Here is a 25,001-nt window from a genome sequence, read left to right as displayed (position 1 = left end):
TATTTCAGCAAAATATTTAACTAAAAGGAAAAAAAATCAGATATATAAAAAATGAGTAGCAATGGTGAATAATAAACCTAGAGGTATTAAATGAAACCTAAATATTTAATGATAGAGTTACTAGGAATGTGTTTAACAGTGCTAAATAAGAATATCCAAACCAAAGGAGAAATACATCAAGGAGGAAAAAGAAATCTCAATAATCATTTGTGCTGGAATTAGTAAGATTTGAAGAAGAGGGAAAAACAAGTGATTAAAGTTTCTAGAGATACCAGCTTGGCGCAATGGGGGCAGTAAGGTGATAGATCATATGGGTGTCATCTTTTTATAAAATAAATGAAATATTTAATGTAATGTTGTGGAAGGTACATTAGTTACTTATAGAATGAAAAATGATCCACAAAACATTTAATTCAAGGTGAAACAGAGGCCACACGCTAAATTGTGAAAAATCAACAACAATCAGAAAAAGAAGCAACAGTAATAGTCTAATAAAAATTGAAGAATGCCAATAGAAAAATCTGGGTCTGCCTTTCCCCATTCAACCTGTTACTATCGGGAGATATTTGAGAAGAAGCCAGATGGAGAAAAACCTTCATCGTATAGCCACTTATTTATAGAGCTTTTAATGTATACAAAGTGGGTTCACATTAGTGATCTCATTTCATTCCTGAAGTAGCCACTCGAGCTAGGTATTGCTTTCATTCCTGCCTCTGATGAAGTGGATTAGCCAGGGTCACGCCATAGTTTTTTTGATAGAACTGGCACTGAATTGAGTTCACTTTGTTCAATGCAGCTTTGTAAAGAATCCATTGTACTCCGGGGGAGGGGCTATGCAGTTATGCACTGGGAACACAGAAACAAGAAATGAACGAAATGCCACTACTTAGGCCACTGGCTCTTGGTAGTTCTTCACAGATTTTGAGTTCTCAGTACACATCTACATTCCAAATATATGGGACAAAGTCTTTGGAGAATTAAACCCAAAATGATGTCACCACAGATGAAGCATGACTTGTCATCTCTCTCTCTTTTTTTTTTACTTTGGAGAGGTTTTTGCTATAGGGCGTGTGCGCTCACCAGAAAGACAGAGAGAGACAGAGAGACAGAAAGCGAGAAATCACCCCCCAGGGAGGATGGCCACCCTGCAGTCCCTTCTCCTCCATTCTCCTCTCGGGATCTTGGGCACGCATGCACACGTGCTCGGCGTGAGTTTAAGCCACCAGGTCCGGGACTCGAACCGCAGTCAATTACATGGGAATTCAGCAACATAGCCATTACACTAACTGCTGGTCCCTTGTCATCTCTTTTGACATGAGTGTTGTTTTTCTTTCTAAAGAACATGATACCTTAAGACTAGAGAGTAGAAGATAAATGGGTCAGACCAGCTCTATGACCTGGTGGTTAGGGTCGCTAGATCCCACATGGCCAGCCACTTTGTTCTAGCATTGGACCTGGCAACTTGAAACATGTGCCAAGTGCATGTGTGTGCCCCAAGCCCTGATAGGATGTTGAAATGGAGGAGGAGGGTTGTAGCGTGACTATTCCTTAGGCGGATGCTGTCTCTTCTCCCTCTCTCTGTGTCTCTCTTCAGTGGGTGCATTAGCTTTCTAGCAAAAAAAAAAAAAAAGGATAAAGGGGTCAAACAATACTTTACTCAGCCCCAGTCTTGTTATGATCCCACGAAGGCTGCCAGGAAACTCTCTAGGTCTCATCGTTTTCATCTCTTTTATAATGATCAGATAGACAGGCTCGTGTAAAGCATGTTATGCTCAGGAAAACATTCCCAGGCCTTGGGTGCTAGGTACTAATGAAATTGTTACAAGCCAAAGTGGGGGCCGGAAGGGTAGTGGTACAGTGGTAAAATGCAATATCCTGTAGCTGACCTAGGTGGGAAAATTCCGATTCCCATCTAGAGACCTCCCTTAGTACATGGGAATCGTGTGTACCCATAATGAGGTGCTGGCTGAAGCTGGGGGAGAGTCGTGGCATTGGGACCCTGATGAAGGGGTGTTTGTGTATGTGTGTGTATATGTGACTGACTCATGGAAGAAATAAATAAATGAACTTTAAAACAAAGAAGCAAAAGTTGGGGACTCGGGTGGTCTAGGGAGGGTTTAGTCATGCTTAGTAAGTGAATTTTCATCTGGAATAATAATATATATCCATAAGGCAAAAGCTGCCTGCGTTATCAGTGAAGTGAAAATTATTATTATTTTTTAGAGTATTGGTTGAAGAGGATAGCTTTAGAATATATTTATGAAAATATTAATACAGAACTTTACTGTCCCAGCCTCAGTGGCAAAGGCAGGAGGGGTGCTGCTGAGTGTTGCTGGAGGCCACGTGGGGAGTCTCTGGGTTTGCATCAGGGTCTGTCTGAGTATGCTGGATGTGCCTGCATGCAGGTGTGCTGGGGACCCTACTGGCTGCATGGCTTTGGAATGAAAACCTGTCTCTCCAAAAAAAAAAAAAAAAAAAAAGGGAAAGAAAACCTTGGCAATGGAATCTCTCTCTCTCTCTCTCTCTCTCTCTCTCTCTGTGTGTGTGTGTGTGTGTGTGTGTGTTTCTGTTTCTGTCTCTGTCTCCCAGAATATTAATAAACTTTAAAAAAAAAAGATGTATTACACTTAACTTAGGGTTCTTGGGTTATTTTTATATGAAACTAGCTCAAATTAGCAAGTAATGTGTCCTTCCTTACGCCAAGGGATGAGTAATACTTTATACAGGTGAACTAACATATTTGCAAAGTTTATAATGAAAAATCCCACTGGTTTTTAGACAAAGAGTTGTTAAAATTCAAGAGTGGAGAAAATTTTGAATAGTCTCTGTGATGTCTCTTTTGGGTAAGAATAGGAATATAGCTTCTTGTACACAGTTATGGCTACTACAGGTTTAAATGGGTATATAATTTTGTTTGTTTGTTCGTTTGTTTGCTATAGTGGGTTTGTGTTCACCAGAGAGAAACACAGAGATAGGTTAAGTGAAAAATCGCCTCTCAGGGGGAATGGCCACACCACAATCCCTTCTCTTCCATTCTCCTCTTGAGATTGTGGGCACACACACACACACACACACACACACAGCGTGATTCTTAAGCTGCCAGGTTTGGAACTCCAACCATGATCAGCCACGTGGGAACTTACCGCCTTAATTAACATAGCACCTACTGACCCCAGAAGTTTGTTTTACATGCCTCATATTGGCTTTATAATGGTATCTATGTTACTTTAGATACTACTTGAAGCCAGTTTTCTTTCCTTTTATCTTTAAATGAGGACAAGATTAGTGAATATCTTATTGTACTCATCACATAAGTAATTATGTACTTAATGTGCCTTTCTTACGAGACTGTACAATCTAATAAGGCAAAGTCTAGGTTTTGTCCAGGAATACAACCTTAGGACTTAGCACAATTTTTGGAACATAGTAGATGTTCAATAAATGTCTGTTCATGGATTGGCTACAATTAAAGTTTAAGTTAATTTTGGTGCAAAGTAATTTTGAAATCCAGGCATTTTTTTTTTTCCATAATACACGTTCTCCATGAAGATCTGTTCTTTCTCAAGGTCCATTGTATAACAATTTAGCTCATATTTGCTTTTATTTGTCTGTTAATACTTTGTTATCAGAAAAATAGAAGATGGTTATTTTTGTATTACTATTTCTGAATCCACTGCAAATAGTTAAATTTTAAATTGTGAAAAGAATATTTTCAGGAAATTTTAGAGTTACTGTCTAGCACATAGTTTTAAAGTAACTTTAGATCATCTTGTACTTTGCTCTTTTAGAAAAGTCCTAATGAGTTTTAATAATGAATTCTTTACCTAGCAGTGTCATACTATATATAGGTGTAAAATATTATTTGGTTCTCTTGGAACTATACCTGGCATTCTGTTGAATATATGCTTAGGGGAAGAGGGAGTGATTCTTTGAAATATTTTAAATTGGAAATGTGGGGTCCAGCAGTTACATAATGGGTATGTCACTGGACTCTCACATAGTCGACCATGGTTCAAGTCCTGGCAGCTTGAAACTCATGCCAGGCACGTATGCATGCATGTCCAAAATCCCAAGAGGAGAATGGAGAAGGGATTGCAGCATGGCTATTCCCTCCGGGGAGGGGGTGATTTCTTGTTTTCTGTCTCTCTGTCTTTCTCTGTCTCTCCAGTGAGTGCATTTGCCCAATAACAAATACATTTCTTTGAAAAAAAAATTGGAAATGTGCTTACATATTATGATCTGAACACGTGGATCCATTATTAAAAGACATAATAAAGAAAAGTTAACGCCATATTTTTTTGTTATGTCTCCAACAATTAGTCATAACCTTCTCATTCTTTATTTGGTTAACTTTTATTTGAAATATACTTGATCAGATAATACGGTGTTGACCAGAAATGACCCATGGATGTCACTTAAATGTTCTATGTTCAGTGGCATTAACAGGAAACTCATGTAACACTCTGGTTTCACTGCAAAGGAAACTGCAAGTGAAAGCTTCTGGTCAATTCTGAATAGCCTCCTTAATGTGTCCCACGTTTGTTTTTTTGTTTTGTTTTGTTTTTAACTTTTTTTATTTCAATTTGACCAGAAAGGTATAGAGTGAACGAGTAAGAGAAAGTGAGAAAGCAAGCCACCAGGTTTGGGACTCGAACCGTGGTTGGCCATGTGGGAGCCCAGCACCCTTAACCACCATGCCACCTGCTGGCCCCATGTGTCCTACGTTTTCCAAACAGGAAGAACAAACTACATAATGTGGCATCAGAATTTACCACACAATTATTCAAATAGCAGTAGTAGATAATACTCTTAAAGTCACGATCAGATGTAATATTCTAAGTTCCTCAAAGTATAAAGCAAATTTGGCATACTGACTCTGTAGGTTGTGTACTTGAATTTGTCTTCACTAAATATGATTTCTTATGGAGAGAACTATTCATGCTTCAGATTGTTGCCAAACAAAATATGAAGATCCACTTACTCAGACACCTGATCTTTAGAATGCAGCATCGTTTGTAACAATTTTAACGCTAACTAAGTACACTTTGATGAGACAGCATTTAATAAAATGCTCATTAATTTCATCATTAGCAAGGGTATGCTAAGAAGTAAGCCAGTTTCTTATGTCACGCCCAATTAGCATCCCATGCTAGTAATCCCATTAGTATTGTTGAATTCACTAATGGAAAAACTAATGGGCATGCTACCAGGGCACATTAATTGGGCACGACACCAGTTCTGGTTTTAATTATTAAACCACGATAATGAAATGTGTGTTTGTAAAATATTAAAATGTTGGAATAGGGTTGAAGAAAATAAAAGAGTATGTAGAAGAAACAGAAACAAAGTTAACCTACAAAATTTCAAGGACTAGCAAATGAACTTACCAAATGGTCTTTCTTGCTGACCGAATTGTGTGTAAACGTTGGGACACTGTCCATTTAAGAAGGAAACCACTCACACTGGTGGGAAATTAAAAGCTGGGTTTTTGTGTCTTTTTCTTTTTTATTTTTTTTTCCTTTTTTACTTCAGTAACATGAAATTCTGTATGTCAAACATAGTGTCAAGCTCTTTATGAGGCTCGACAGGAGCCAATTAAATGTGTAGAATGGACGTATTATATCATTGAAGCTATTTAGGAAAATGTAAACAGAAATATTTTACTTAAGATGGTATGATTAATGGGTTTCTGTTGCCATATTAATCTTCAGCTCTAGTAAATCAGATAATGTTCAGTTTTCTCTTTTCCAAAAGCAGTATGTCAAAATTATTAGTTTGGTGTAACATTTTAGGTAATTATTAAAAATCTGTAATATTTTACCAACCTCATTTTTAGCTTCAAAAATGCTTGTTGAAACTAGGTTAATGAATCTAGTTTGCTAATCAAATCAACTTTGTTAAAAAAAATAAAAGGAAAGGGAACGAACTAGCAGATGGCATAATGGTTACTTCACTGGATTCTCATGTAGTCAACTGTGGTTTGAGTCCCGGAACCGGAGACTTAAAACTCACACCTGGCTCATGTGCATGCATGCCTAAGGTCCCCAGAGGAGAATGGAGGAGAAGGGATTATAGCGTGACCATCCCCCCTGGGTATAATTTCTCGCTTCCTGTCTCTCTCTGTCTCTCTGGCAAGTGCACATGCCATACAGCAAAAATCTCTCTCTCTCAACAAAAAACAAAAAACAACAAACAAACAAACAAAAAAATACCCTAGAGTCATTTTGTTTATTCTTTTTTAAAATAATTATTTATTTTACTTTTATTTGTTACTATTATTATTATTTAATTTGCTATAGGGCACATGTGCCCATCACAGAGAGAGAGAGAGTGAGGAAGCAAGCTACCAGGTTGGGGTCTTGAACCTTGGTTGGCCATATGGGAGTCCAGCACTTTAACTGCCACACTACCTTCTAGCTCCATTTTGTTTTTATTTAATAGTGGTAGCAGAAAATGATGTTGATGAAAAAGTTTTTTTTCTAATTTAGTCTTATTTCCTTATTAGTACTACCTAAGTTACTTGTGTTAACTATAACATATTGCCACACCATTCACTCAGAGCCGATGGCAGATGCCTCTTCTCTGTCTCCTTGTTTCTTACCTTCACCTACTTTTTACTAACTCTGTTCTTGGTACCTGCTATTTTCAAAGTTGTATACCTAGGAAATAATTTTTAAGTATGATATTATTACCTTAGATATATAATTTTAGATTTTTAGATTATAAAGCATATGCTACTAAGTGTAATCCCTACAGTTAATGTTCAGTGTATTAATAACCTGATAATTTTTTTTGTTTTTGGAGATGTTTCTGCTATAGGGCATGCATGTTCACCAAAAAGACAGAGAGAGACAGAGAGACAGAAAGCGAGAAATCACCCCCCAGGGAGGATGGCCATGCCGAAATCCCTCCTCCTCCATTCTCCTCTTGGGATCTTGGGCACGCACACACACGCACCCAGCGTGAGTTTAAGCCACTGGGTTGGGAACTCAAACCGCAGTCGACTACATGGGAGTCCAGCGACATAACCGTTGCGCTAACTGCTGGTCCCATAACCTGATAATTTTTAATACAAATCTTACACCTTCTTTTTATTAGTTTTGTGAAGGTAAGAGAAATGAACTTGTCTGACATTTCTCTGTCTTAAGAACCAATTTTGAGGGATATTTTATTAGTTTTAAAGTTTTATTTTTTATAAAAATTTAAGACCTAAAATTTTGGTATAAAAAACTCATTACCTTTCTGATAAATATAGGTATTCAAAATGCAGGGGCCTTTGTAAGAGATTCTTATTTCAGACCTAGTCTTAGTGCTTCAGGTGGCAGCCACTCTGTAGTGCTGGAGCCATATGGCCAATCTTGGTTTGGTTCCAGGGTGGACCTAAGATGTGCTGGGTGCACACACATGGGTGCCTGTGGTTCTGACTAGACGGAAAGCTAGGTGAGGGAGTGTGGCCTGAAGAGATCCTATCATGAACATCTGTCTGTCTGTCCCTCTCTTTCATTTTCTCTAATGCTCTTTCTTTCACATAAAAGAGATATATAAACTTTCAAAGGGAGAGGTTCATATGCTAAAAAGAGATTCTTTTTATATTTAAATATTGGTGTCCAAAGAACATCACAAGCAATCCAAAATGATGCCAGAGATAAACTTTAATTTTGGGTTCTTTTAAAATGTATACATGCATCAGGATCATATACATTGAAATTTGTAAATTGGTTTATGTACGTGCGCACATAGACATTCACTCATTCAGTTTTTGTTTTTTATTTATCCACTCCCTTAAGGGATCATCAGTGGAAGTTACCACAACTAATGATCATAGGAAGCAATATAATGATGGAAAATGGCATGAAGTAATTGCTATTAGGCACCAAGCTTTTGGCCAAATCACTCTTGATGGTCGCTATACAGGTAAGTCTTTCCTTAATATACATAAATATCTTTATTGATATACTGATGTCTCTATTTGTGTGTGTGTGTCAATTATATTTCTCTGACTCTTATTTTCCATCATCTATGTCAGTTTCATCTAAATTACTGTTGATTCTGCCTTGAGGGTAGACTTCATCATCCTAAAATGAAGTCTGGCATCCAGTTTCCCACTCTTGCAGGGCATCAGGAAAGCAAAAATAAGAGCAAAGTCACCATCAGGCCTTCTTCATCTTTTACAAATCTCTGCATTTTACAAGGGCTTTTGGTTATGTTCTCTCCTATTAGTTTTGACCTCCAGAGGCAAACAAAGATTAATAAAGAGTTCTATCTGTATTTGAAGATGAGGAAACCAAGGATCAGAAAAGTTGAATAATTTCTCAGTGTATGCAGTTGATAGACAGCCATCTTGAGATACATATCCATCTTTGCATATTGATGCTTGGTTTTCTTTCCAGCCTATCTTGCCTACTTCTCTCGGTTAATCATAAAATAGTTACTGTACCTTTACGATGATGTAAATTATTTCAATTAATTGAAAATACTTTTTTAAAGAGATTTTTTTGTTATAGGGTACATACACTCACAAGAAAGACAGAGAAAGAGGGAGGGAAAATGAGAACTCACCCCACAAGGGGGATGGCTACACCAAGTCCCTTTTTCTTTATTCCTCTCTCTGGATTTTGGGCATGCACACACAGGCATGCTTTTCAAGCCACTGGATCTGTAACTCAGACCACAGTCAGCCATGTGGGAGTCCAGCACCTTAACTACCACACCAAATGCTGACCCCAAGAAATACTTCTTTTTAATGAGAAACCATTATGTTCTTGGTACTGCTCTATGTAATAAAGACAATAAAGAGAACAAACAGAACATTGTAGAATTTACATTTTGAAAGGGAATATTGTACAAAAGACACATAAATATTAGGTCATCAGGAATATCATAACATTTTTCTATGCAAAAATGTACCATGACTTTCCTAACAATCCAAACTTAAACAAGTATCAAGTGATAATAAATTCTGAAAATTGAAAAAGCAAGGTAAGTCTTCACTAAAGATCATAGAGGGTGTGTGTATGCGTATGTGTCTCTGTTGAGTGTGTGTGTGTTTTGGGGGATTGTTACAATTTTACAAAGAACTATTATGGAAGGGCTCTCTGAGAAGGTAGAATTTGAACAGATATTTAAAGGGATGAAATAGCGAACCTTACAACTGTCTAGAAAAAGACTGTTTGAGACCAAAGAAACAGTAATTATCAGGACCCTGAGGTGGGAGCATACTATACACGGCAAATCAAGGACCAACGAAGTGTCAGTGTGGAAAAGGGGGAGTGGAAGGGCCAGCAATAGGACATGAGGTCACCGAGGCCATGAGGAGTTAGATTATATTAGGACTCCTGAACTTTTACTTTGAAAGAGGGAAGTCATGGGAACATTTTGAGAGAGGAGTGATAAGATAGGTCTTCCTTCTCTGAAATGATCATACTTGCCACAGTATGGATAATAAATTTTAAGGAGAATAAGGATGACACCATGGAAACCAGTTAATAGGCTGCTGCCTGTGGTAATTCAGGGTGCCAGGGAGATAATGGTGGATTTAATAAGAAATGGTCAGATTATGGTTATAATGTGAACCTCAAATGAACAGGAATTATTGATGAGATTGGGGCACAGAGTAAGGATCGATAAATTACTGCTTATGGGCTAAATCTAGCTCTTTCCTGTTTTCATAAATAAAGTTTTATTGAAATATTTATTCATTTATATATTACATATGGCCATATAGCCTACAAAACCTAAGATATCTACCATTTGGCTCTGGATAAAGCTTGCTGGTTCCTTGTGTAGAGCATGGCTGTTAGGTTAGAGGTCTGGAAAACTGGAAGAATATAGTTGTAGAACTAAGATGTACAAAATGGTAGGAGAAGCTTGAAAGCTAGATATTCTGAAATCAGTTTTGAACATGTTAAGACATAGCTATCCAGGAAACATCCAAGTGAAGATTTCAAGCTAGCTTCTGGACATATGATTCTGGGTTCAGGGAAGAGATCCAGATGGGAGATACACATAAAGAATTGTCAGATATGGATGGTATTTAAAGCCAAGAGACCAGATGTAAGTGGGTTGAATTGTGGGGGGGAAAAAAAGAAAAATTTTCCTCTCTACTCAAAATGGGAAAGAGTTTTTTTTTAGAGTTAGATAGAGATCTTCATGGAGGATTTGTATTGTTATGCAATGTCCTGGGGACTCAGAAACCTCTGGTCATTGGCCCCAGTAGATTTTGCTGGTGCTCATATCACTATTCATCCTTCTAGTAGACTTGGGAAGTCAGTAGGTAGATAAAGAAAGGGCTCTGAGAAGGAAGGAATCTAGATTATTTCAGTAACATGATGCTAGGATGATAACAGCAAGTCAGTAGAGAAAAGCAAACAGAAACAGGCACTGAAGTAAGAGAAGTACTGTAAGAGAATTGCATTTCAAACCTGGTGGTGGGTTTTATTATTGGCTAAATTAGTAGAAATGGATTATCCTGTTAAAGTTGGGATTCTCCTCTTCATTTCTGTAGGTTCCTCAGCAGCTCTGAATGGTAGTACTATTATTGGAGAAAATACAGGAGTGTTTGTGGGAGGGCTACCACACAGTTATACCATTCGCAGGAAGGATCCTGGTAAGTTTAGTAAGGTATAGAATTATACGTTATCACCAAAACTTAGAATAGAATCAACTTACATTATTTTAAAGTATGATGAAGAGTTCTTTTATATCCCATGTTATATTTTTATATCAAAATATGGATAAATAAATATCCTTAGAACTTATCTTTAGGTCTCCTCTTTGTTAAAAGAAACTCTTCTCAAAGTAGGTCCTTGTGGGACCAGCAGTTAGCGTAATGGCTATGTCACTGGACTCCCACGAAATCGACTGCGATTCGAGTCCCAGACCTGGTGGCTTAAACTCACGCTGGGTGCATATGTGTGCGTGCCCAGGATGCCAAGAAGAGAATGGAGGAGAAATGATTGTGGCATGGCCATCCCCCCTGGGGGGTGATTTCTTGCTTTCTGTCTCTCTGTCTCTCTCTGTCTGTCTGGTGAGTGCATGTGCCCTATAGCAAAAACCTCTCCAAAAAAAAAAAAAAAAAAGGTAGGTCCTTGTATCAGAAGGAGAAAATATCCCAACACTGTGTACCCTTCCTGCAGAGGATGCATCTCCATTATGAATAAATACTATTTCATTATGTATGTAAACTGGCCTTGTAAAACTTTGCTGGTGAACACCTTTCCTAAAAGCAAGTCATTATCTCCATGTTTCACATCTTCTGAGAAAAGACATTCCTTTATGAAATACAGTCTCTGCTGCCTGTGCTCTCACATCCTCTCAACATTTTCTTGCCCTCGCTTATCTGTCTCTGCTCACTGTCTCACCCAACCTCCTATTATCACCCTAATAGCCATATTCATAAATCCCACATCTACCGAGTGTGAAGATTTCCACATGTAAGATCAATATTATGTAAATTCCTAAAAGTGAAATCAAATTATTAGCTTGGATAATATACTAATTCATAATGTCAAGAGAACTAACCTACAAATTATAGATTTAATAGGAACACTTTATTCAAATCTTACATTAAAAAGTTGTTATAGTACTTTATTTTCTGTTGGTTCAATAGGAAATAGTTATGCTAGTACTGAAAAACCGAGGTGTTTACATAAACATCTGTTTCTGCAGATACTGTCAGATTAGACTAGAGCTAAACATTCTAACTAACTACTGTTTGCCATAGTTGATAGTGTAGTGTTTATGTGAATCATTACGAGGTTTGCAGTAAATGGGTAGTGAGAGCTATTCCCTATTTCTGTTATTTTAATAGCACATAAAATTAATTGCTTGAAAATAGTCTTTCAAAAAATATATATCTTGATATCTATCAACTCTTGCAGAGATAATCCAAAAGAGTTTCGTGGGCTGTCTCAAGGATGTGCATTTTATGAAGTATTACAATCCGACTGCAGTTTGGGAACCTCTGGATTGGCAGAGTTCTGAAGAGCAAATCAATGTGTATAACAGCTGGGAGGGATGCCCCACTTCATTAAATGAAGGAGCCCAGTTCCTAGGAACAGGTAACGCTCAAAAATAGTCCTCTGCGGTTGCTTAGTATTTCATTCTATCCTTGGCATAATTTTATCTCGCCTGCATGATTACTTTGACCTCATATGAACCTAGTATCACACAACACCTAGTTATGCCAGGATACACATGCATATGTTCTCAAAGTCTGAATATGTAATATAAATGACAAGGCATAAGTATGTACGTATCACATCGCTGACAGCCTACCTGGGTCTCAGTTTACATATGTTGGTGTCACAAATGAATGTTTTTAAATCAGCTATTTGGAAATCCGATTACAGTTTTACTTGGAAAGATGTTTCAGAGACGTTTTGTTTACTAAGTTAATTCATGAATACCTATTTATCTTATGATGAAAAATAGTCCTAAGAGCAAAATTTTAGCTATGTAATAGGTGAAGTAGACCACTGAGAGAGAGCTGTAACAGAACCACCTCCCTGCCATCGCTCCAATGGCTACAGCAAAGATGGTGTGTATTGCCCATGACATCCCTCCCCACCCACAGTCTCTGCGTTGGCAGCTATCGAGGGGTAGGACCAGAAGGGGAACATGGTCACTTGGTAGACATAGGGTGTTCTTCAGATAAACACCTCTGCCCCCTGTATTTATAACTAAATTGTTTGGTTATTGCATTGCTTATACTGCCTTCAGGATAGAAAGGATGATATTAATAATATAATTTGTATATTTTTTCACTGTTCTTTTCTCATCAATTCCATTATTTTGAGTTTCTCTTCATTAATGCAACTACTTATTGTTAATACAAGGAACAGTTGTAGCCCTGCATGATACAGACTGTTCTGTGATTTAGGGAACAAATTGTTTCCTCTTAAAAGGTGCATCAAGTACTTTCCACCACTTTTCTACAATTACAAGAGGGATTTCTTAACATTGATTTGCATCTTCTTTTGTGAGAGACTTACTAAATGACAATATATGTCCTAGATCTTATAACACCCTTGTAATTCTGGAAGTATTGCCGTATGTATGCTAATTTATACATATTGCTATCTTTAAAGGATTCCTGGAGCTTCATCCGTATATATTTCATGGTGGAGTAGACTTTGAGATTTCCTTCAAGTTCAGAACTGACCAATTAAATGGATTGCTTCTCTTCATTTACAACAAAGATGGACCTGATTTTCTTTCTGTAAGTTAATTAGTTTACTTCAAAATATCAGACTTAAATTTAAAATAAACTATGTATTATTAGCTTTATACTAAATTGGGATTACTGTGTATATTTACTTTTATTTTCATTTATTTCCCCATTTTCCATTCTGCAGTCCTCTGAAACATTTTGTATATTAGGATCATAATGATTTTTAATGATAATTATTACTGTGAAAATTGTATTTTTAACCAAATATGTATGTAAGGAATTTTAAAAATCCAATTCAGTTTCCTTATTGTATAAAACAAATCTTCATTTTAGTTTTATATAATAGTTTTAAATGAATACCTATGACAAATATATATACTTAATATTATATTTACATAACATAGTATGATAATCCAATGAATATTCATGAACCTACCATCCAACCTAAGAAATAAAATATAATATAATCAGAATGATATGTGTTCTTTCTTTTCACTTTTATAGTTTGAACACCATATATAAATGCCTAAAAATTCTTGGTTTTGCTCTTTATGAAAGTTATATTTTACTTTATCTTTGAGCAATTGCTTTCAGAACTCAACATTGTTTCTGAGTCATTTATGTTTTCCCTATAGGTATACATTTGAGGGGTGTATAATGAATATCTATTATGTATTGACTATGTCCATGTTTTTACTATGGTGAATAAGACTAATATGAACATTTTTATACATTACTTTAGATGCAATGGATGAGCATAACTGCTTTTACTTGCCTTTAAACATTCAGTTAGATACCACTGTCAAAAATGAATGCTATTTAAATGTTGATTTTTATCAAAGATTTTTAAAAGAACTGTCATAGTAGTAAATGAAAATTATAGATATCTTACTCTTGGATTCTTTAGGCAAATAGGCAATAAAATACATATCTCAATAATTTTAGGATTCTATGATATTTTCAATTCAATGACTTTTCATGCCTAGTTTATAGCATGCCAATTTTGCTGATCCAGTAAATGGAGATTTATCCTTTCATGGAATTTATTAAAACTTCTGCTTCAAGTATTTATTTTTTACCTTGTTTGTTGTTAGCGTCCTCCACTCAAATTTATATTCATCCATATAAATACAGAATCCTTAGTGCTCTTCTTTACTGTCATATCCTCAAGTATCTAACTCTTGCCTTCTTTTTAATTTAATAATTATCGTAGGTTTAATGAATGAGTGAACGTGTGAATGAATTCACTTGGGATGCCCTTCACCAAACATTCTGTCATCATTTACCTGTGCATACCCATGGAAAACACAGAGACACTTATCCTTAGGTTCCTCCTCTTAAGATTGGCCTCAGCTGGAAGTTCATATATCCTGCTATGCCACCTAGCAGCACTCCATCTCCCTCCAGTCAGTGACTTTGGAAATGTAATACATTCCCAATGTATTAAATAAGCCTTAAATTTTTATTTAAATCCATACATTTAGACAAATACATATTGGCTGTCTACTTTATGCTAGGTTTTTTTAGCCTTTCCTATACAACCATAAGGAAGCAGACTGTCATAGAACTTATCATTCTAGTATTCCATATCTGAAGACTTAGACTACTTACAGATTAATCCTCCACAAGTGTTTCTGTTAACCTGAGTGACTTCAATGTGCATGACTATTGTCTGGTGCTTGATAGACTTCAGAGTATTTCTGCTGCTCAAACCTTAAATCTCAAAATATCATCTCACTTTCCCTTTCTCTCTAATTGAGTTCACCAAGATATTGAGACCATTTGCTCTTACCCACTCTTTATTTAACTTACTTACTCTCTAACGTGACACACCAAATAGAGATCTGCAGTCATTTCTGTACCAGTGCCCTGATCTTGTGTCTTCAGCTTCTTGATCCTGGATCAAACAGTTCAGCATATAGCTTTTCAGTTTCAATAGCTGGATTGCTGAACTCTACAAGGGACGGGACCTAATACAGGTAGGAGGACTTGTGATGCTCTGCATTTTAAGGTTCCCAATTACTTCGTTCAACAATATTTACTGTTTACAGGATTTTCCAACATATTGTAGATGTGGAAAGGAAGGTAAAAGAATCTTAGGATCTAGAAAACACCACAACCTTAATGTTTTCAGATAATCTCTCACTTGCCTAATAAAAACAAAGAAATTATTTCTTTTTTTTTTTAATAGACTATAGATTAGTTTATTTTTAACACCCATCATGCCATGAATTCATAGGGAATAGGTTCCAGTAGCTCAGGCTCCGTTCCATTGGTTCTTACAAAGTGTGCTTCTCAAGGTGGAGCAGGCTGGGGCTTCAGTTGAACCCAGGTACCTTTCTCTTTGGCTTCCTTCTTTTCTGGTCATTTTCCTTCACACCCTTTAGGAAGCTATCTCTGCTCTTAGAATGCTTAATATACTCGATATGCACATTAATTCTCTTTGCAATAATCTTGCCCTTAACTTGGTTGTTTACAGCATTGCCAACAGCATGCTGGGTAACATTGTAGACTCTTCCAGTTTTGCCATGGTAATATTTGTAGGGTATTCCTTTTTGAACCATTCCTTGATGTTTACAATATCACCTTTCTTGTAGATTCCCATATACATTGCCCAAGGAACCACTTCATGTTTCTAAAAGGCCTAGAGAACATATATCAGGTGCCTCTCTTTCCCTCCCTTTGTGTTTGTGATTTTGGTTAATTACTGGAAGATGGCGGTTCCAACCAAAAGAGAAACAAAGAAAGAATTTCTAACCCCTGTATCTGTCAACTTTACTCTGTATCAGCCAAGCCTGGATTTATTTCTTCATGACTTGGGAGAATATACACTTATCATGCTTATAACCAAAGTTAACATGCATACCTTTATTCTAGATTCTAACCCCTTTTCTGTAAGATCTTATTCCACAACTTCTTTCCTTTTTCTAAGTTTAGCAGTTTACATTGATCTTATTCTCTCAATATACAAAATGTCTTAGTTGTATTCACTTTGTTTTAGTTTTGACCTTTCTTGTTGAAATTTTTGCCATAGGGCACATGTGCTTACTGGAGAGAGAGAGAGGGAAAGTGCCAATTCATTCCCCAGGGAGATGGCCAAGCTGCAATCCCTTCTCCTCCATTCTCCTCCTGAGATTTTGGGCATGCACACACATGTGTGATTCTCAAGCTGCTAGGTCCAGGACTTGAACCACAGTCAGCCATGTAAGAATCCAGTGCTTTAACCACAACACCACCTGTTGGCCCCTTTTCTTTTTTCTTTGAAACTCCCTCCTTTGTTCTTCCCTTCCCTTCACAGCCCAGTGCATTGAAAGTGGTCTCTTGTTATTTCTACCCTCTCATCTTACCTCAGTCCTTAAACTACCAGAAATGGGCTTCCTGTTCCACTCACTATTACAAATGCATTTTTCTACAGTTGCCAATGGCCCTCACTTTTCCTGGTCTAATACATCATTTTCATTCCTTGTTCTGTTTGCCTTTTTCTATCATCCTTATTATTTCTATTTCACCTAATATATTTTCCTCTATTGACTTTCACAAATACTAGTTTCTTTGATTTTTTTTAATACTTCTGGCTTCTACAAGAATATTTGTCACCTTAAAGAATTACTTCTACTCTACCTTGCTCTTAAACATTATTCTTGCCAAAGACTAGATTCTTTTCCTTTTTATTTTCAATCTTCTTACAATAACTGGAGTTCATTTTGTCATGAACTTTCTCCATTTTACACTCCCATCCTCACATCTATGTATCTTTATGTCCAACTACCTTAAAAGCTGTTTTATAGGCACTTCGAACTCAATATGTCTAAAATGAACTCACTGTTTTCCCATCAGCATCACCACTCAGCCTTTCCTTCAAATGCTTTCCATATCATGATGATGGCCAAACACCCCCTAGATACCCCACAAAGATGAAGGGTGCCCTTGATTTATCTGTTACTCATTAAAACATTTGCCTGTTTGCTAGGACCAAATGAGCTGATTTTTAAAATAGTCTTAAAATGAGCCTTCTCTATTATCATTATTTAATAACTCTCAAAATGTTTCACAGTTGTACTGATTTTCTAATAGGCTTTCTCAATTCTAGTCAAGATTTTATTTCCATCATATACCTCTTAGGATGTGGAGCGTGGCCTTTTGGCACAAGGTAGTAGCAGAAAGAATAAGGCTTTGGTGTCAGACAGACAAGAGTAAGATGATTTTTTTTCCCTTATCACTCACAACCCTCCCAAATCTGACCTCTGTGTTCCTGGCAAGATTCTTTCTAACTTAGCCCCACCTCCGTTTGAACCATCTATCTTACCTAACTTGGTACCTTCCTCTCAGCTAATGGTTTCCTGACATTGTGCATCTTAATTCCCCCCTGTTGGAGGAAACTCCATGAATCTTATATCTTTTCTAATTCCTGAGGGGAATAAACCTACTTGTACATACTCCTATGAAATATTCTCCCTATCTGGGCTGTACCCTCCCTGTATGGCCCCCACATGTTTATCTCTGCTCTTGGACAGGTGATTTTAGGGAATAGTTCTTATTTTAGAGTAGCAGGTGACTGGAATGTAGTAAGGGACTCAATATTTATTAAATGAATGTATGGGTAAGTGAACAACTGCTTACTTTAGGTGCTTCACAAAGATAACATTTATGTAGAAAAAATAAAACCTTTTATCCAGCAGGGCCATTTGTTTTATTTCATATAATAAAACTCAAGTTTTCAAATATCCCGTAGTCATTGATTTGATTCCTAACACAGTAAAAACATGTAAAATAATTATACTGGGACAGTTCGAAGGCAAGCATAAATTGAATATTGTTTTTTACCATGAATATTTGGGTAAAATATGTTCACATTAGAAAATGGCACATTAACCTAATAGAATATACATAGAAGCAATTATGTTAGAGATTTAGAATGAAACAGAAATACTGAATCAAAATATCTTACAAATTTGAAATTGAGTTCGCTTACCACTTAAAATAAGCTTAATCAAGCTTGACATTTCATTTTCTTATTGTCTTGTCATATTTTCCCCAAAATTAAATTGATACATGAAGTAGTATTTTCTCTTTTTCTAAAAACTCAAAAATAGAGTCATAGTTCAAACTGTTCTGCTCTCTCCAGCCATTCAGTCACTTATGCTGGGCTTTAATCTTTTAGCTACATTGTATACACACTCACACACACACACACACTCACACCTGCACATGCGCACAAAATGACCTACGTCTACATAATAGCCTATTGCGTAGCATGCATGTAATCATCAGGTGTATTAATTCATTTGACTCAATATATTCTTCATGTCAATTTTAAACTTGCAAAGTATTTCACTAGATGTTACTCCAGTTCTACTTAGGATAAAATAGGACATTTTAATAGAGTCCTTTCAGGGAAATTCCTTGCTTTGCTTCAAGAAATTGACCTTCTGCTTTCTCTCAAGTAGCCATTCTGAAGCCTTTTTATATTTTATTACGTATTCTCTTTTTTACATATGAAATACAGTTGGAACTGAAGAGTGGAATATTGAGCTTCCAGTTAAAAACCAGTCTTACCTTTACACAAGTGGATCTCTGGCTGGGACTGTCTTATTGTGATGGAAAGTGGAATAAAGTAATTATTAAAAGGGAAGGCTCCTCCATATCAGCAAGCATGAATGAACTGATGGAGCGTGCGTCAGAGTCCAGAGCCCAGCCATTGGTGGTGAATTCCCCAGTCTATGTAGGAGGGATCTCACAGGAGCTGCAGGACTCTTACAAACACTTGAGTTTTGAACAAGGTAAGTTCTGTCTAGTAGCATTCACTAATCCATGTAGCTCTGGTCCTGCCAGGCTTTTGTGGTTCTATGTTTTCTGCTATAGCAACAGATACAGGCCAAAAACAACACCCAGCAACCTACCTGCCTCTTACACACCTTTTTTGTTCTATGTCTCCTGATAGATTTATATTTTCCCTTAAGAATGTATTCTCATCCTATTTATAATAGACATATTTATTCCGACATGCCCCAGGCAATGATAATTTTCTTTACACACACACACACATACATATATATATATGGAAATAAATTTCCTCATATATTTTCCTTGAAAACACATGTGATTCTAGTTCTTTTGGGTGTTGGTCAGTATCCATATTTACAGATGAAGATAATGTGTTGGTGTGCATAACTGGGAAAATGGAAATTAAATTTATTATTATTTTTTAGTCTATGACGTAAATACTAGTTATCACCATGCTTTTAATAGAGCTTTCATGCAGAAAAAATCACAGGAAAAGGGAGAGTTTAGTTGAATTCCAAACATACTTGTGAAAAATATGTATGTCATTCATTAGTAATAGCCATCATATAAAAGAACAGTATATTGCTTAAAACTAAAACAGGCATTGGGACCAGCAGTTAGCATAATGGCTATGTCGTTGGACTCCCACATAGTCGACCGTAGTTCGCGTCCCGGACCCAGTGACTTAAAACTCATGCCGGGAGCCTGTGCATGCGTGCCCAAGATCCCGAGAGGAGAATGGAGGAGAAGGGATTGCGGCTTTGGCATTCCCCCTGGGGGGGGATTTCTCGCTTTCTGTCTCTCTGCCTCTCTCTGTCTGTCTGGCGAGCGCACGCGCCCTATAGTGAAAACCCCTCAAAACAAACAAACAAACAAACAAACAAAAAACAACAAAAAAACTAAAACAGGCATTTAACTGACACAAGTTTGAATATAATCAGAGAAATTACTCATTTTAAAAGGCTAACAATATTTGCGACAATATCTGAGTGCAAGCTTTGCGGCAGGCATGGTTCTGAGAGCTTTACCTGAAGATCACTGAGTCAGTTCTTCAATATGCCTGTGAGTTAGGCATTATTATTCATATCCCATTTTACAGATGAAGACACGGGAAAGCAGAAAAGGAAGGAACTTGCTCAGGTCACATGGCTAGGAAGCAGATTAGAGGACAGTGAGTGAGTCTGAGGCAACTCTGGGTTCAAGTCCACTGTCCTCATTGTAATATAGTGTTCCTTGTAATGGGCATTGGCCAATGCTCTTCCTCTCCTCCTATGACGTGGGGGAAGTACAGTAACTTCCAGCATGTGACCCCAAGCATACTGCCATGTAGAAAACATTCTCTATGTATTTCTAAATCTACGTACTCTGAATGGTTAAAATTTCCATGAAGCAGTCTTGGCCTATTTGGTAAGTACATAAAGATTTAAATACCTTTGAATAGAAAATATATGGCACGCTCTAAGGACACTTTTAGAAGGGTAGTAGTAAGGAGTTAATGAATAACTGGGGTCTAAGACAGTAATGACATTTTCAAGGCACTTAAGATGTAACAGCAGCTAAAAATATTACATTGGTAGAAGAGCTTCTCTAGGTTTTCAGGTTTCGAGGCTAGAAAGAACTTGAATACCTCACATATAAATGAGATTCCTTGTTCCTCTTTACATCTAGGAAAAAAAGCAAAAACAAAAACTCCTGCATATCCAGTCTTGTATTTTGAACTACACCTGAATTCATTACTGTTGAAAGCCCTAGAGACATGTCTCAAAACTAGAATTGTAAGATGATAATAACAGAAGCTTAAAACATCAACACAGACCTAAGGGGAATAATTTTACCTATACTATGGTTAAACCTATGATACTGAAAGATATTGTACTTATGGGTGACACTAAACTTTTATCCTGGCAGTATCATCCATAGCTATAGTTCTTAAACCATTGATACAATATGGAAGTACAGTAGCTGAAACATAGTAAGAAATGAAAATTAGCTATTATTACCATTGCAATTCAAGATACATGGGAATTATCTTGGAAGGGTTATTAAAAATACAAATGTTATGTCCTCCATCCTTCAAGATTCTGATTCAGGTGTTTTGGCAGACTGATCTCTGTGAGCAACTGCAGGTGTCCTACGGTGATCAGAGAGCATATTCTCAATACATGTATGTAGTCAAATTGCAATTAAAATGAGTCACATTCACTTAATGTATCCTTTCAATGCACCATCAATATTCTTCAAATAATTCTTCTTCCTTTTCTATGCATCTTAATTAGCATCCTTTTTTTTAGAGATTCTATTTTGTGGTCATATTAGTGCTAGTTTTTTTTTTTTTTTCTTATCCATTAATGTTGTAATCTTCCTTTGAATCAACTGCAAAATTAATTTTCCCTTTTGCTTTGGAAATGGTAGGCCACATAATTTGCTAAAAATGAACCACCTCAGATCATGGGAGTTTGTCTTAGAATTATCTCTTAGGAAAATCACTTATATCTAGGTTGGGCATGACTGAGTTTTGGCATATGGCATAACAGGTTATCCTCTGCCCAAGGCCCCCAACACAGAGAGAGAGAGTGGGGGCTGGAACCTAGCTTGATGGGCAAGCCAAGCGCCCTGGTGCAGGGCTGCCTTCTCTAGGAGAAGGGCCACTATTTTTCTGATTTGTCAACCTGGAGCTCAGTGCTACCTTTTCCAATAGTTTATTTATTTAGTTATTCAGAAGATTGAGGTGGGTGAGCAGAAAGGTTGGAGGATCATTTTTTGTTTTCACAAAGGCAGAAGAACAAGAAAAATATCTCTACTCCTCTTGCAAACATTTTTTTCATCTCTTTTTCTTACACCTCATTCAGAAGCTTATGGAGAAAGTTTCTGGTGATGCAGAGTTGAAAAAAATGGTGCAAACTTTATTTGACCAATCTCTCTGTTCACCAAGGTAATGATACCACAGAAAGATCTTCTAATAGAGCTTGGCAACTTCACCTCCAAAGTGAAGAACCATTTTCTTCCGATTAGTGTTACTTGTAAACTTCATTTTGTAACTCTAAATCTTTATCTCCATAATGATGGAAGACAATCTCTGTGGCCTTTCCTATATTTTGAATTTTATTTGGGGAATTAATTTTTATGACATGTACTTTTATTAAAATTTTAATATTTAAAAACCATAGCAAAATATACATAAAATAAAATTTACCATTGCAACCATTTTTAAGTACACAGTTCAGTGGCTCTAAGTATCTTCATGTTGTTGGACAACCATCCCCACCATCTGTCTGTAGAGTTCTTTTCATAAAAACTGAACTCTCTACTCCTCAATGTGACATTTCTTTTTTTAACTTTTTAAACTTTTATTTATTTATTCATCATTATTATTTTTTAATTTTACCAGAGAGGGACAGAGAAAGAGAGAGAGAGAGGCAGAAAGTGAGAAAGCAAGCTGCCAGGCCCAGGACTCGAACCGCTGTCAACCATGTGGGAGTCCAGTGCCCTTAACCACCACTCCACCTGCCAGCTCCAATATGACATTTCTTATAGCACCACTTATGTATTTACTAAAGCTCCTTTTTACTGTTTTCATTTTGTTGTTGGGAAGTTAGGTTACAGAGAAGAAAGGGAGCTCAGCTCTGTGCCATCAGAAAATCACGGCAAGGAAAGAAATTAGAATTCTTAGCTCCTGAATTTTCCAGCACATGCTTTTCTATTGAGTTTTATTGCTTACCATTCAATTCACCAACTTACTGTGTGGCTACTGTGTGTTTAAGATAGACTAGCAGTATTGATCAGCTGGCCTAAAGGAATGTGAATAATTGCAAAAAAGCATTTAAAAGGAAATAGGCTGCAATTTAATGTGTTGGAAGACATAATAAGCCATCATATAAATGCTGAAGAGAACAATATAGTCATTGTTATTAACTTCTTTTGCTGTTAAGCATTGTGTTATGTTTTATTTTCATTTCTTGCTGATGTGCTTTAATCTTGAAAAGAGGTAATCATGTTTGTGGCCAATCAAATTTGACAGTTTTTTTTTTCCCTCAGCAAGAATGTGGTATGTGCAATTTCAAATTCAGTCTTGTGTGTTCCCATTTCCTGCAGTTTTCTGAACAGAGTATAGGCTAATCATTAGTAATCTGAACATTCTATATCTGAACGCTCTAAAATTAAAAAGGTTTTGAGTTTAAAAATGATGCCACAAGTGGAAAATTGCATTTCTGGCCTCATGTGATGGGTTATAGTCAAAATACTACAATACAAACATGTAGAAAATGGGCCAACAGGTGGCATATTGGTTAAGGTGCTGGACTCCCACATTGCTGACTGTGGTTTGAATCTCAGACCTGGTTCCTTAAAACTCATGCCGGGCATGTGTGCATGCATGCCCAAAGTCCTGAGAAGAGAATGGAGGAGAAGGGATTGTGGCGTGACCATTTTCCCAGTGGGGGCGAGAGGAGGGGGATGACTCGCTTTTTGTCTCTCTGGTGAATACATGTGCCCTGTAGCAAAAATCTCTCTTGAAATAAACAGAACCCAAAAAATGTAGAAAATTACCATAAGGTCATGTGTACCAGGGGACTTTGAAAAATTCATAGAATAATGGAATTAAATTATAAATTTATTTGGGTGCAACAGAATTTGAAATCTGTGAATAGTTTTTTCATAGTATGCATTTTCTGTACATACTTCTGTATTTTGAAGGCTCCTCAGATAAAGTGTATATGAAATATAAATAAATTTTGTTTTAAACGTGTGTCCTAACTACAAAATAGCTTGTTAAATTCGTCATATTCCAAAATTGGGAAAAAAAATAAAAAACATCTGAAATACAGAATATGTCTGGTACCCAGCATTTTGGATATGTCAAAGTCCATTGAGCTGATTTTTGCTTATACAAAACAGCATGTAGTTGAAAGCGAGCACCATTCTCTCCCCGACTGAGTACCTGTTTTGGTTGTTCTCTAGCATAGCAGTCATGAATACTTCAAATTCATGTCATCCACGTTGTCTGTTAAACCTCATACAACTGTATTGCACAGTGGTTATTCTAAGGTGACTTGTGCAGGGCATGCCTTCTGAGAAACCTCAGGGTGCTCTTACCAAAGCTCAAGGTCAACCTGGTCCCTGTCATGCTAATGTGAACATAATACAGGTGACCATTTTGTATATTCAATATTTTGGAACTCAGTGAAATTGCCAAGCATGGTGATACCGCTGCTTTATGCCAATTCTGCCAGGGTGCAGTGCTATGCCTCTGAAGGGAATATTATGGAGCATCTTCTCAGGATTCTAATATAATTTGAAAGTAGGTTCTCTTGTCCTGCTCTCCTACATAAAATCCTCAAAAATCTCCCCAAAGAGTTTGTTGACTAATTATGGTAATTCAAATATTATTTTGGGGCACTTAACAAACACTGACTTACACAGGGACTTAATTTTCCAGCATAGAGATACCCTCCTTACCATAACACATAATTGCCTAAATGTTATTTCATGAGACAAAATGGGCTTTTGAAAATGTGGGCCAAAGAAGGGAAAATAAATGCTTTTCAATACCCCAAGTTGAATGGTCATTATCTGTGTATGTTTTTGCAAGATAACAGAAAGAGAAATATTTCTTTGTCACAACTTAGCCCAATAAAAAGTAGAAGGATTTCCCCCACAGGACTTGAAAGTTGAACAATTATATCTAAGCACCTCCCTCCCCCAAAATGCAGCACTACAGAGGACAAAAATGATTGGTAATTAATGACTCAAGCCCTTTATGTGATACTAATCCCTTACTATTTGCTAGGTTTCGGTGGTTGCATGAAGGATGTTAAATTTGCACGGGGTGCTGTCGTTAACTTGGCATCTGTGTCCAGCAGTGCTGTCAGAGTCAATCTGGATGGATGCCTATCAACTGACAGTGCTGTTAACTGCAGGGGAAATGACTCCATCCTGGTTTACCGGGGAAAAGAGCAGGGTGTTTATGAGACTGGTCTCCAGCCTTTTACAGGTAATGTGGAATTCTTCCAAATTAAATGTTCCATGTCTCTTATTCATCCTCTTTCCC

General features: G+C 36.9%; 1 protein-coding gene across 1 annotated transcript in view; it reads left to right on the top strand.

Moving 5' to 3' along the window:
- USH2A (usherin) overlaps nt 1–25,001 on the top strand; it is an 819,384-nt gene that overhangs the window by 321,302 nt on the left and 473,081 nt on the right. Inside the window, exons 22-27 of the mRNA XM_006155854.1 lie at nt 7,788–7,914; nt 10,505–10,606; nt 11,880–12,059; nt 13,089–13,219; nt 18,678–18,951; nt 24,741–24,944. Of these exons, the coding sequence (XP_006155916.1) occupies nt 7,788–7,914; nt 10,505–10,606; nt 11,880–12,059; nt 13,089–13,219; nt 18,678–18,951; nt 24,741–24,944 (1,018 nt within the window). The remainder of the gene's footprint in view (nt 1–7,787; nt 7,915–10,504; nt 10,607–11,879; nt 12,060–13,088; nt 13,220–18,677; nt 18,952–24,740; nt 24,945–25,001) is intronic.

The sequence above is a fragment of the Tupaia chinensis genome, unplaced genomic scaffold (genome assembly GCF_000334495.1).
Source record: "Tupaia chinensis unplaced genomic scaffold, TupChi_1.0 Scaffold000473_1, whole genome shotgun sequence".
NCBI lineage: Eukaryota > Metazoa > Chordata > Mammalia > Scandentia > Tupaiidae > Tupaia > Tupaia belangeri.
This window is presented reverse-complemented; position numbering and strand designations above follow the sequence as displayed.